We start from the raw sequence: 11,787 nt of genomic DNA on the forward strand, positions 1-11,787 counted from the left end.
AACAACGCTTTCATCTGTTACATTTCAAATAATGAAACACAGAGAAATCTATACCAGATGAACAGCTTAGAAACTGCAGCCTTTTATAACTGCACTGTAGTACATGCTCTCTTTGTATACAGAGAGGGGTGAGGTAACACCTTCAGAGTAAGTGTTTTGTGAGATAAGGATATTATTTTGTCAAACAATTACGTTTTCGTGTTTCACATGTTTTTCTTCCATTGACTTACTGAAAACCAAAAGTCGATTAGTGAGGTGGTTTCAAGTCATCAGAGACTGGGCTGACATAGAGGATATGTTTAATTTTGTAAACGCAAGAAGCCAAGCATATACCACTGATGTTCTGTACAGATAACACCCATCTTCGAATATCGTGCACTCGTGTTTGTCATGTAGAAGGAAGCAAACGTCATCAAAAAAAAGTTTTTATTCAGGGTATGAAAATGCATAAAGCTCAATTATTTAAGTCCAGTCTTTTATGACAATATCATGAATCGTGCTATGGACAATAAGCCTGTCTGTTAACAAAGGTAAATAAGCTGAATCATAAAAACCTACAAAAATCAAGATAAACACAAAACAGGTATCTTCACAAAATGAGTTACACATACTTCTTTATCTGATCATACAAAGTAATTCACTTTTAATACTGGATGTTCTTTGAAAAACTTTACTTATATTTACATCTTGAAAGCGGAAGCACACTTACTAAGTGTTAGTTGATTTGATTATTTACACATTGGAAGCTACGTGATGTCATCGATCTACATCTAGTAAGAAAAAATCTGGAAGTTGTAACAGATGAAACAAAATTAGATGAGGGGAAGTCTTATCAGCCAGCAGTTGGTGAGTGGGCACTTTAACATAAAATACATTAAAATCACACATAAGAATATACTAATTTTCTTCTGTGCACAGGCAGTTTCAGACTGATCTACTTTTCTCTCTACTGATTTACAAAGAAAAAACTAAGTATCCATTACAATTTACTTTGCTTGCCGGGTGTGGTGGACTTATTCAGTGCTCAGTGTTTCCCTCTCCCCAGTTTCGAGCACTTTGCATTCTGTGAAGTTTAAGGAAGTGCCTGTGCCTTTCCTCTCTGTAGGTGCAGCAGATTCAGACTTCCGGGAAATCCGTGAGAGGTGGGACGACAAGGAGCGAGAGGACATAAGTGACAGGCGGTCCTCTGCCAGGGCACTCTCTAAGACTACGCATATGGACTGCTTGAGCTTCTTCTGGAATTCATCACACATAAACACATAGAGAATGGGGTTCAGGCAGCTGTTCATAAAAGCCAGACACAAAGCTATAGGACCTAAAGTTTTAACAATATCAATTAGTTTTGGGTTAGTTTGCATCTTTAATTCTATAAAATGAACAACATGGAAGGGCAACCAGCAGATGAAGAATGCAAGAACTATAGAAAAAATAATTCGCCGAGATCTACGAGTCCTTGTCCTATTTAGGCGCCTTGCACGAATCCCTATGGCCACATAGGAGATGCATATTACCAGGAATGGGATGAAGAAGCCCATAACAAAGCGAAAAGTGGTGAGAATCAATTTTGGTGATTCACTTATAGAAGTACAATAAGTCTTCCCGTTCGCTTTCCGAAGCCCACGAAAAGTTGCATAAGGTATGCTACATACCACAGCAGCCACCCAGATGACAGCAGTTATGATCTGAGCTTTGCGAGTCGTCCGCTTGTTTTGTGCCCACACCACCACCCAGATGGACAGACAACGGTCCAGACTTATGGCCATCAGAAGAAAGACGCTGGCAAACATGTTGACTACACCCACAAAGTTGTTGAGCTTGCACATGAAATGTCCAAAATGCCATTGGTAATCCTGAGAGACACTGATGATCATGAAAAGCAGGAAGGCTGTAAAGAGGAAGTCAGCCAGGGCCAGGTTGAGAAACCAAATTGAGTTAACCGTTTTCTTCATTCTGCAGCCTGTCACATAGATGACCAAACCATTGCCCATTGTCCCAACCAGAAATATCACAGAGTAGATGACCATAGTGGCTATAGCCAAGTAATTGTATCTGCCAGTCGAGTCCAACCCAGATGTGGTGCTTGAATTGGAAGTGATGCTGACTAATGGACAAATAAAGAAATGTGTTATTAGAAACGATTGTTGCTTTAACACATTTTGCACTAAGCACTGAGAAAACAAAGAATTTGATTAGAACCAGACTATGTTAAAGAAAATCTGATTTGAATATACTTAAGATGATTTTGTAGTTTTTATCATTGTTTTGAAAATGTTCTATGCAACACTAGCTCCCACTATAATACTAGGCTGGGTGAGGTCACATAATACTTTTTAATAAATTGCAAGTTAACTTTACCTCTGATATTCAATCTATGTTGCAAAGTTTGTACCTTTTTGTTAGTGCAATCTAAAAGGAATGCAATTACATGTTTAAAATATCTTACCATTCACCATTTTTCCTGTGCGATGATAGTCTGTCTTTATTCGAAGTTGATCTGTATGTGTTACAGCCTGGACTCCTCTTTTCTGACTCTTGATTACTCCTCCTTCTTAGTTAGTGCAACTGCCAATGATACAATACTTCCAGTGCTGCTGTAGCTGTGTTAGAAGTTGCTAAGTAATCCACAGCAAGTAGACACAGTAGCAAGAACATGTTAGAATATAATGCAATCCAACAGGACTGCATGATCTTAAAACTACTAGAGCTAATTGAACATAACTCTAATAAAGTCTTGGCAAAAGCTGAAATAAGTTACAGAATGATAGTATTTTTTTTCAGACCGACTGTTGTAAGACCTAGATTTGTCTTTGAACAAATGCAATAATCTCAGTTTGCAGTTTGATCTTTATCTTAAACTGGCTCTTTGTTATTTGCACAGGACACCTTTAGACCTTCCATAACACTTCAGCGTATCAGGTGGAAATGAATGCAAGACATGAAACAAATACTAGTTTTCTTAAAGATTTTATGCACACTTTCTCATAAATGCACCAAACATAGTTGTACAGTGAGTGGCTACGATTCAAAGTCAACAGCAATAGTAACATCCTTGTGTTAGTTCATGTTGATGCAGTAAAGAATCACTCATTGATCACAGTGAGGAGCAGAGTGATGAGGTATTGAATGATGACATTAGTTGGAAGCAACAGTCTGGTCGATCCACCTGCGCAGGTAGGACACTCGGGCATACACAGCAGGGGCACGCACATTGCAGTTAGAGGTACCCCAGGACACAATACCCACAAGGGACCACACTCTACTGTTCTCGCAGACCAGAGGGCCACCAGAGTCACCCTAAAATGAGACAAACGTGCTTTTCTTATTGCCTTTTAAGAGCATGCATGAGGCCATATAATAGAATAAAACCTTGGTTCAAGCTCTTGACATTGCTTGATAGTGAAGCATTTTTTTTCTCTACAGCTCTCTACAGGATGTGGGCTGGCTTGTCATTAGTATCAAATTACATCAGGAAAACAAAAGCTGCAGGGTGTCAATGTTGCGTAATAAGATACAAGAAGTTAGGCTTTTTTCGTTATCAAGTCATTTACAAGCCTTAAGTCAATGAAGTAATACTTTTCTTTTCTAGTTGCTGCAAAATCTATACATGGTTGTTTTATGTATTATGTTAATATTGAATTATCCATTATCAATCTGGATATTATGTGTATATTATTTGAAAATGTTTACGTAATGATTCATTGACAAATGATCTGTTAGTATTCACTTCTAACAGTTCATCAACAATCATTAATAAATCCCTATAGATTACCTACATTTATGATATATGAAGAAATAATTTGTCACTTACAAATGTACATAAATCATGTGGACAATTGGTTTACATGTGACTTGCAGATGTTTTGAAGAATTACTTATTTTTCCTACAAATGTTGGGGCTTTGATATGGTTGTTACCTGACAGGAGGACACTCCAGAAGCACCAGCACAGATCATGGCATCAGTGATTCTGTTGTAACCCCAGTACTGCTGGCACTGAGCAGGGCTGAGCAGAGGCAGGGAAGTCTGCTGCAGGTAGCGGGGGCTTGCTGAGAGCAGAGAAGAAATGGAGATGGGGCTAGCTACACAAACAAATCTTTTACATCTTTCTCATGGAGATTTGGTGAATATTTTGTAGTGGTTTTATATTTTTCCTTTGTGGAATTGGAACTGTTCATACAGTTTATGTCTGTTTGTAAATTTACCCTGTGTGTAAGACGTAGAAAGAATTCTCTCACTCACAGGTTTGGCCAGTCTTGCCCCATCCAGTGGTGACACATTTAGTTCCAGATGGGATGCTGGTGCTGGAGGAGGCCAGGCACACGGGAGACACACGGGATGTCATCTGCACTGGGGAGGACAGCCTCAGAAGGGTGATGTCATTGTTGAAGTTCTGGGAGTTGTAGTAGGGGTGAGTGATGGCCTGGATGGAGAGGTGAGCATAAATCACAAGCAAATATAATGTCATTTTACTTAATTGAGGCAAAGCTTTACATTTTTTAAAGGGAAAAAAAAAGGCTTCACTGTTATTGTGTTCCTTACCCTGGCAATGTTCTTGACCTGAATTGGCTCACTGTTGGACTGACGATCATGTTCTCCCAGGATAACACGGTGGTTTCTAGGACTGTAGAGAATAATAACAGACAGAAGAGTTATTACAGAGATGGCAGTGTTGGGATTTTTCTCATGTAGATGTGGGACATATCAAAGTTACTTACGACACGCGGCAGTGAGCAGCAGTCACAACCCAGTACTGGTTGATCAGGGATCCTCCACAGAAGTGGAATCCTCTACCATCCTAGGAATCAGAAGATGCATATTCATATTCATTCTTTTCCTAATGATATTTCTTTCATCTGAATTGAATGGTGGTGAAATTTTAGCAAAACTACAGGTGCAGTGGGTGTGGAAAGTCGCAGTATATAGGCTACCTGAAGTGAAACCTGCCAGGGCCAGGACCCAGACACAGCTGTCTCCCCATTTACAATCTTGTTGTATCCGCTCACTTGGGGCTTGATAGCAGGCACTCCACAACCTGAGGCCCAGTCACACAATCAAAAAATCATGTGCTTATCCCAAGATATGGTATATACTGTACATACTAGGACATGTCAGAATGTGTTACGTGATTTCTTGCATGTGCGTATTTACAATCCTATTGATGTGCAAGCAGTCAGATATTACCAATGATATCATCAGTTGCTATTGTCACGATCAACTTTCATACAGATGAATGGATAATGTGGTGGTAAACTGTCATTCACTCACCCAGTGCAGATGTCACAAGGGCAAAACAACTGATGAGCAAGAACATGGCTGCCTCTGTGATTCACGTCCCTGAGTCTGGGCTGCTTGGGACACTGGCTTTTATATGTGGCTCTTACCCTGAGTTCCATGTGTTTCAATCCATATTTCAGGTACCTTCCCCCTCCACCCCCCTCCCCCGAAACCGTCCAATGGGTGTGGTAGGTCGGGGAAGGGAACATCTGGTGATAAGCACCTGAGGTGACTTCTAACTGAAACAGTCACTTACTTGGTCTTAAACTTGCATTTGTCTTGTTCTTGTGCACTTGGGTCATGGCTTTTAGCAAACAAATTGTTGCGAAATCATTCCACTGGTAAGTGGCAATAACACCATTTATTTTTTTAGTTTTCTGCAGTTTTAGAATCCACATGTTCTTCAATTCATGTTTAGGATGAATTCGCACCACCTTCTATATGTTGAGCTATATTTACCCTTATTTCATTCCTCACGTATCAGCAGAAACAAGATGAAAATTGTTGCTCCTATTTTTTCTTTTTGACAACTAACATGTTTTTTGTGTGCTTTTTTATGAAGACATATCCTGTGAGTACTTCAAGCTAGTGTTCAGATAAACGATAATCATCAAGACCTTTGTGGTGTGTTTACAGGAACCAGTTTTATCTGCAAGTTTCAAGAGCTGCAAGTTGAGTGTTCCTGTGCAAACCTATTTTATGCATTATGAATATACTGTATATGAGTTATTCACAAATGTAATGATATTTTCAATATAAATCACAACAAACAGTAGATTTTTCAATTCAGAATCCCATTGGTGATCTTTATTGATTTAATCTTTAGAAATCACAGACATTTATCACCCCACAAAGGGGGGTGGTGGAGAGATAAATGATGTTTGTAGGAGTCAGATTTAGTTGCTTGGATTTGTTATTGTTGTAGCAAAAATTTAAGTACAAATAAGATGTGCAAATGTGCAATTGGATGTGCATTCTGGCTAAGAAAATAACTTTAAGACAGTAAATTTGTGTTGGGATCTGAGGTATAGACACTGTTGGCAGTGTTCAGTCGACCTCCTCAATAGTTGGGCCAGAGGCGGAGCCACCTCCGGCTCCACCAGGGAAACCACCAGGCATTCCTCCTGGCATCCCTCCAGGCGCTCCTTCTGGCATACCACCCTGGTATAGCTTTGAGATGATGGGGTTGCACACTTTCTCTAGTTCCTTCTGCTGGTGATCGTACTCATCCTTCTCTGCCATCTGGGTAACAGAAGCAACAAGACTTCATTGTGACAGAGGACTTTGTTGGCTATTATAAAAAAAACAATATTAAAGGGAAGTGGATAATTGTTTCACAATGTTAACACAAAATTAAACTCTGCTTTCACAATGCAAAAGAGGAACCTCTGTCTGTTCTCTGTCACGACTTATGGTTGAATGGATTTTTACCTGGTTCTTGTCCAGCCAGGCAATGACCTCATTGCACTTGTCTACAATGGCCTTTTTGTCCTCAGGGTTGATCTTGTCTTGGAGTTTCTCGTCCTCCACAGTGCTCTTCATGTTGAAGGCCAGAGACTCGAGGGAGTTCTTGGCTGTAACCTTGTCTTTCTGGGCCTCATCCTCAGCCTTGAACTGCTCTGCCTCCTGCACCATACGCTCAATATCCTCCTTGCTCAGCCGCCCTAATAGAGGATGAAATTCAAAGCTCTGTATCTCCTGTGCAAGATTTCACTATTTTCTCTCAGCTTTTGTGCTACATTCACTTTTTCAGTGCTCCTGATTTAAGAAGTATTTAAAATGGTTGTCTACCTTTATCATTGGTGATGGTGATCTTGTTCTCCTTTCCGGTGCTTTTGTCCACAGCAGACACATTGAGGATGCCATTGGCATCAATGTCAAAGGTCACCTCAATCTGAGGGACCCCGCGGGGAGCTGGTGGAATACCAGTCAGCTCAAACTTGCCCAGGATATTATTGTCCTTGGTCATGGCTCTCTCACCTTCATAAACCTGAAAACAATTACTCAAATCAAATTCTGATGCATCAGTGAACACTTTAAAGATTAATTGTTATTGTAACTGTCATTTCTTCTTTACTTCAAGATTGCTGTACCTGAATGAGCACACCAGGTTGGTTGTCTGAATAGGTGGTAAAGGTTTGGGTTTGCTTGGTGGGGATGGTGGTGTTCCTTTTGATAAGGACAGTCATTACTCCTCCAGCAGTCTCAATTCCCAGGGACAGGGGCGTTACATCCAGCAGGAGCAGGTCCTGTACATTCTCAGACTTATCACCAGCCAAGATGGCAGCCTGCACAGCTGTGAAGAGTTTCGAAATGGTGAAACTGATGCCACGATGACTATGACTACTAAAATGAAAACGACTAGCAGATTTAAAAATTATAAATATAAACCCAAATGTGGTTGAGATATTCACCTGCACCATAGGCCACAGCCTCATCAGGGTTGATGCTCTTATTGAGATCACGGCCATTGAAGAAGTCCTGCAGTAGCTTTTGAATCTTGGGGATACGAGTGGAGCCACCGACCAGGACAATGTCATGGATCTGGCTCTTGTCCATCTTGGCATCCCTCAGGGCCTTCTCCACAGGCTCCAGGGTTCCACGGAACAGGTCTGCATTTAGCTCCTCAAAACGAGCCCTGGTGATGGAAGTGTAGAAATCTGTTCCTTCATAGAGTGAATCGATCTCAATGCTGGCCTGGGTGCTGCTGGAGAGGGTGCGCTTAGCACGCTCGCATGCTGTGCGCAGACGTCGCACAGCTCGCTTGTTGTTGTTGATTTCCTTTTTGAACTTGCGCTTGAACTCACCAATGAAGTGGTTTACCATGCGGTTGTCAAAGTCCTCACCGCCCAAGTGAGTGTCACCGGCTGTGGACTTGACCTCAAAGATGCCATCCTCAATTGTCAGGATTGACACATCAAAAGTACCACCTCCAAGGTCAAATATAAGGACATTACGTTCACCGCCAACCTAAAGCAAATGATAAGAATAAGTAATAGGAACATAAAACAGGTTAAGATTTGCATTTAACAGGTTAGTTACCTTTTTGTCCAGGCCATAAGCAATGGCTGCAGCAGTGGGCTCATTGATGATGCGCAGCACGTTAAGCCCAGCAATGACTCCAGCATCTTTGGTGGCCTGACGCTGAGAGTCATTGAAGTAAGCAGGAACTGTTATAACCGCATTGGTTACAGACTGTAAAGAAAGTAACACCTTACGTCAATAAATAGCACATGTGTCCTTACACTATTATACTTTTTAATTTCACTCATCATGATGCAAACATTGAAAACTGTGGTTAGGTGACAATGCACTTCTAGAGAATTTTTCTCAGAATGTATTTGAAGCATAAGAACGTGCCTGCTCTGATTTGAGATATTATATTTTAGATATGGTTTTCTGTTAAGTGCAAACTTTCAAATATAAGGTAGTGTTTCCTGATAGTTGCATCATGCCATCTCCACGCTTTTATCTGCATATAACCAAGTGACCATAGGTCAACCATAGTATTATACATTTGTTATCAACTACCTTGCCAAGATAAGCTTCAGAGATCTCCTTCATCTTGATGAGGACCATTGAGGAAATCTCCTCAGCGTAGAAGGTTTTGATCTCACCCTTGTACTCAACCTCCACCTTAGGCTTGGTAGAGTCATTCACAACCTTGAAGGGCCAGTGCTTCATGTCTGATTGCACCACAGGATCGTCAAACTTACGGCCAATCAGACGCTTAGCATCTGAAGTAGGTTTAAGAGAAAAATCAAGACACTGAAAGTCACATCTTAAGTACACAGTGTATATACAGTAAATAACAAGTATTGACTTTTCTTCTTCAGAATGATTAGTCGTCAACACAGAGAGGAGAAAAATAAGCTCTGATCATTTTTTTGAGCCTATTCTCTTGTGGATGTAGCAATACTCACCAAATACAGTGTTGGTTGGATTCATGGCCACCTGGTTCTTGGCAGCATCTCCAATCAGTCTCTCATTGTCTGTGAAGGCCACATAGCTGGGCGTGGTCCTGTTTCCTTGGTCATTAGCTATGATCTCCACTTTGCCATGTTGGAAGATGCCCACACAGGAGTATGTGGTGCCCAGATCAATGCCTACTGCTGGTCCTTTAGACATCTTTGATAAACAAAAGAAACAAGTCAATAATTGTAGCCCTTTTGGTTTTGGATAGAAATCCCAGATTAGTGCATGTATTCATCATTGCTGAATAAAGGATCAATATTCTTTCTGATGTGTATAATTGTAATTGTTTTGTACTTGGAATTTGTCTTTAGCCAGCTATGTCGTGGTGTGACATCAGTGGTTTAGGGCTGTGGTTCCCAACCTGTGGGCTGGGGCCGTGAATGTATTGCAAGTGGACGGACAAATCACTTGCAAAACAATACAATTTTGGTGAAAATATATAATTATAGAAAATGATTAAATGAAACTATAAATTATATTTTTTAATGTTTTAAAATAAACATTTCTTTAAAAACATAAAAATGTTGAAAAACTACTTTCATAGTTGTTTTTTTCTCATATTAAGGCCTATCACTGTGATATGCCATTGATAGGAACTTTATGTTGTCGCTGGCAGGACCATGAATGTTCAGTTGTTAGCGTTAAAATAAAAAGTGCTCTCAGAAGGCATTATTTGGCGTCTGTATTATTACAAGGTTAGATGTGGGCCGCCAACATTTTTGAGATTTTCAAGTTGGGCATGAGGTGGAAATGGCTGGGAACCACTGACGTAGTGGTTTAAACTACCTCCCAACACTCATGACCCAGCGACGGGACTATATCACACTTCTCTTTATCTCCCTGTCCACTTCTCTCCGCTCCCTCAGCAACATAAAACTACAGTGTCTCAGTCAGGCTGGTGGAGATGTGATTTGCTGAACCGGCAGTATAGTGATCTGTGTGTATTTTCCGACAGCTGGTTCCAAATAGCTTGCACTTACTATAAAAAGTATCAGCCCTATCTACATGGCAATGAATGGAGGGTGGCTACAACTTCAGGGATCATTTATCAGTGATTAATCGGCTTAAAACTTATCTGGATCCTTTTAAAACAAAGGGCTTCATAACCAAAAATACCCACAGAAATCTACAGCTTTGAGTTGCAGTAACAGACAGTATTTGATTAGTGAGGAACTCAACAAAAGCCTCTTGTTGCCTCACTTCTTAATGCTGTGCTCTGATAAAACCAGCAGCATGTGGCAGGAAATAGAATCATTTATGAAAGCAGAGACAGACACACACCAAATCAATTTGAATATTTTTAGAGGATCTCTCTTTCTTCTGTTTGTCTAATAGGTGGAAGTAGAAATTTTGTCCATTTAATGTCCCAGAACTGCTGCAACTAGACAAGGTAATTGAATTACGACCAGTTATCCAGTTGTGTAACACAGAGCAGAATATGCTGACATGCTGACATGCTGTAATACTGTTGCTTCACTGTCTTTTACAAACCCACTTCTGAAAGTTGCCTTGTGCTGTGGTTAAAAAAAAAACAAAAACATGGAACATGGATATGACAAAGTGATACATACATGGAGGGGGTTTATATTAGATTCTGTCACAGATGTGCTCTATTGTTTATGCAGTTCACTAATTTCTTCTAGTTGTGGTGATCTGGAAGAGCAAAGATCACATCTGTGACTGTGAAATGGAAATGAAGAAATGAAACAGTCAGTTGTCCTTGCTAAACAGTCACTGAACTGTGGTTGTTTTCAGTGGGGATTCTGATTCTGCTTATCATGCCATTGTTTGACAGAAAACCATGCAGGCCTCACTTACATGGTGAACACCTTTAACATGTGGCAGTTGAGCTTTTAAAGCAGCAAGCAAGACAGACTAGGAAGCCAGGCTGAATGCAATGCTTCTTATAGAAAGGGGTTACCTTGCGCTGTCAGATGTTCAAGACTTGAGAGATTACTGAGTTAAAGTGGTGCTTTGTTTTCGCACACAACACCGACGTCTGAGCTCCTTTCCCAGCGCTCCTTTCCCTCTCCTGGCAGGCAGACTAAGAGGACGAGTGTCTCTGCTCCCCAGTGTATATTGAGCACTGCGCAGGGAGAGCCCAACTGGGTGTCAGGTGACTCCACCAAGGAAAGTTCTGGGCCCCATGTTTCTCCACATTGACTAGATTTTCTTGAAAGAAAGCTTGTTGTTATTACCTCTGTGGCTGTCTGCTAGTTGAGCAAAACAACAGCAAAAAAGTAAAATTAAAAATGTCAAATGATGCAGCGTTGATTTGACATCTAAACCAAACATGTTTGCATTATTATGTGAGCTTATCTCTAAAGTATGGATAATGTTCACATGCTCTATTGCCCATTTAACAGTACACCGTGTTGCAGTGAACTTTTTTGGTTTTGTATGTTTTTGAGATGGTGTTTTTCTAAGGAAGCTTCATTCTTTTGCATTCTTACTTTTCATATACAATGTCTTGCTTTTTTATTCAAGTTTGCCTTTCACCTGCAGGTGACCAACCAGTGAAAATGAGCATCTGTCATTA

The 11,787-nt window shown here is 40.5% G+C and overlaps 3 protein-coding genes across 4 annotated transcripts; all 3 read right to left on the bottom strand.

Moving 5' to 3' along the window:
* Positions 1-409: 409 nt before the first annotated feature.
* LOC111665002 (chemerin-like receptor 1) lies at positions 410-2,559 on the bottom strand. Of its 2 annotated transcripts, XM_023419849.2 has the most exons (3): positions 2,444-2,559; positions 1,650-2,101; positions 410-1,235 (listed from the first exon to the last, which is right to left on the bottom strand). In XM_023419849.2, exons 1-3 carry the CDS (start codon positions 2,451-2,453, stop codon positions 1,014-1,016), a joined length of 684 nt encoding a protein of 227 aa, XP_023275617.1. In that variant the 5' UTR covers positions 2,454-2,559; the 3' UTR covers positions 410-1,013. The 2 variants fall into 2 exon arrangements, with proteins under 2 accessions (XP_023275617.1, XP_023275616.1); XM_023419848.2 differs by having other exon boundaries at positions 410-2,101.
* A 389-nt stretch (positions 2,560-2,948) lies between these two features.
* LOC111665008 (chymotrypsin-like protease CTRL-1) lies at positions 2,949-5,394 on the bottom strand. Its single transcript, XM_023419859.2, has 7 exons — positions 5,265-5,394; positions 4,928-5,031; positions 4,715-4,794; positions 4,539-4,620; positions 4,239-4,419; positions 3,915-4,045; positions 2,949-3,294 (listed from the first exon to the last, which is right to left on the bottom strand). The coding sequence occupies exons 1-7, from the start codon at positions 5,308-5,310 to the stop codon at positions 3,133-3,135; spliced, it is 786 nt and encodes a 261-aa protein (XP_023275627.1). The 5' UTR covers positions 5,311-5,394; the 3' UTR covers positions 2,949-3,132.
* A 656-nt stretch (positions 5,395-6,050) lies between these two features.
* Positions 6,051-11,312, bottom strand: LOC111664988 (heat shock cognate 71 kDa protein-like). The gene is made up of 9 exons (XM_023419830.2): positions 11,170-11,312; positions 9,197-9,401; positions 8,805-9,010; positions 8,316-8,468; positions 7,688-8,243; positions 7,367-7,569; positions 7,065-7,263; positions 6,705-6,937; positions 6,051-6,515 (listed from the first exon to the last, which is right to left on the bottom strand). Exons 2-9 carry the CDS (start codon positions 9,399-9,401, stop codon positions 6,321-6,323), a joined length of 1,950 nt encoding a protein of 649 aa, XP_023275598.1. The 5' UTR covers positions 11,170-11,312; the 3' UTR covers positions 6,051-6,320.
* Between the last annotated feature and the right edge of the window lie 475 nt (positions 11,313-11,787).

The sequence above is a fragment of the Seriola lalandi genome, unplaced genomic scaffold (genome assembly GCF_002814215.2).
Source record: "Seriola lalandi dorsalis isolate HSWRI2012SDOR001 ecotype SW California unplaced genomic scaffold, Sedor1 jcf7180002054609, whole genome shotgun sequence".
Taxonomy (NCBI): domain Eukaryota; kingdom Metazoa; phylum Chordata; class Actinopteri; order Carangiformes; family Carangidae; genus Seriola; species Seriola lalandi.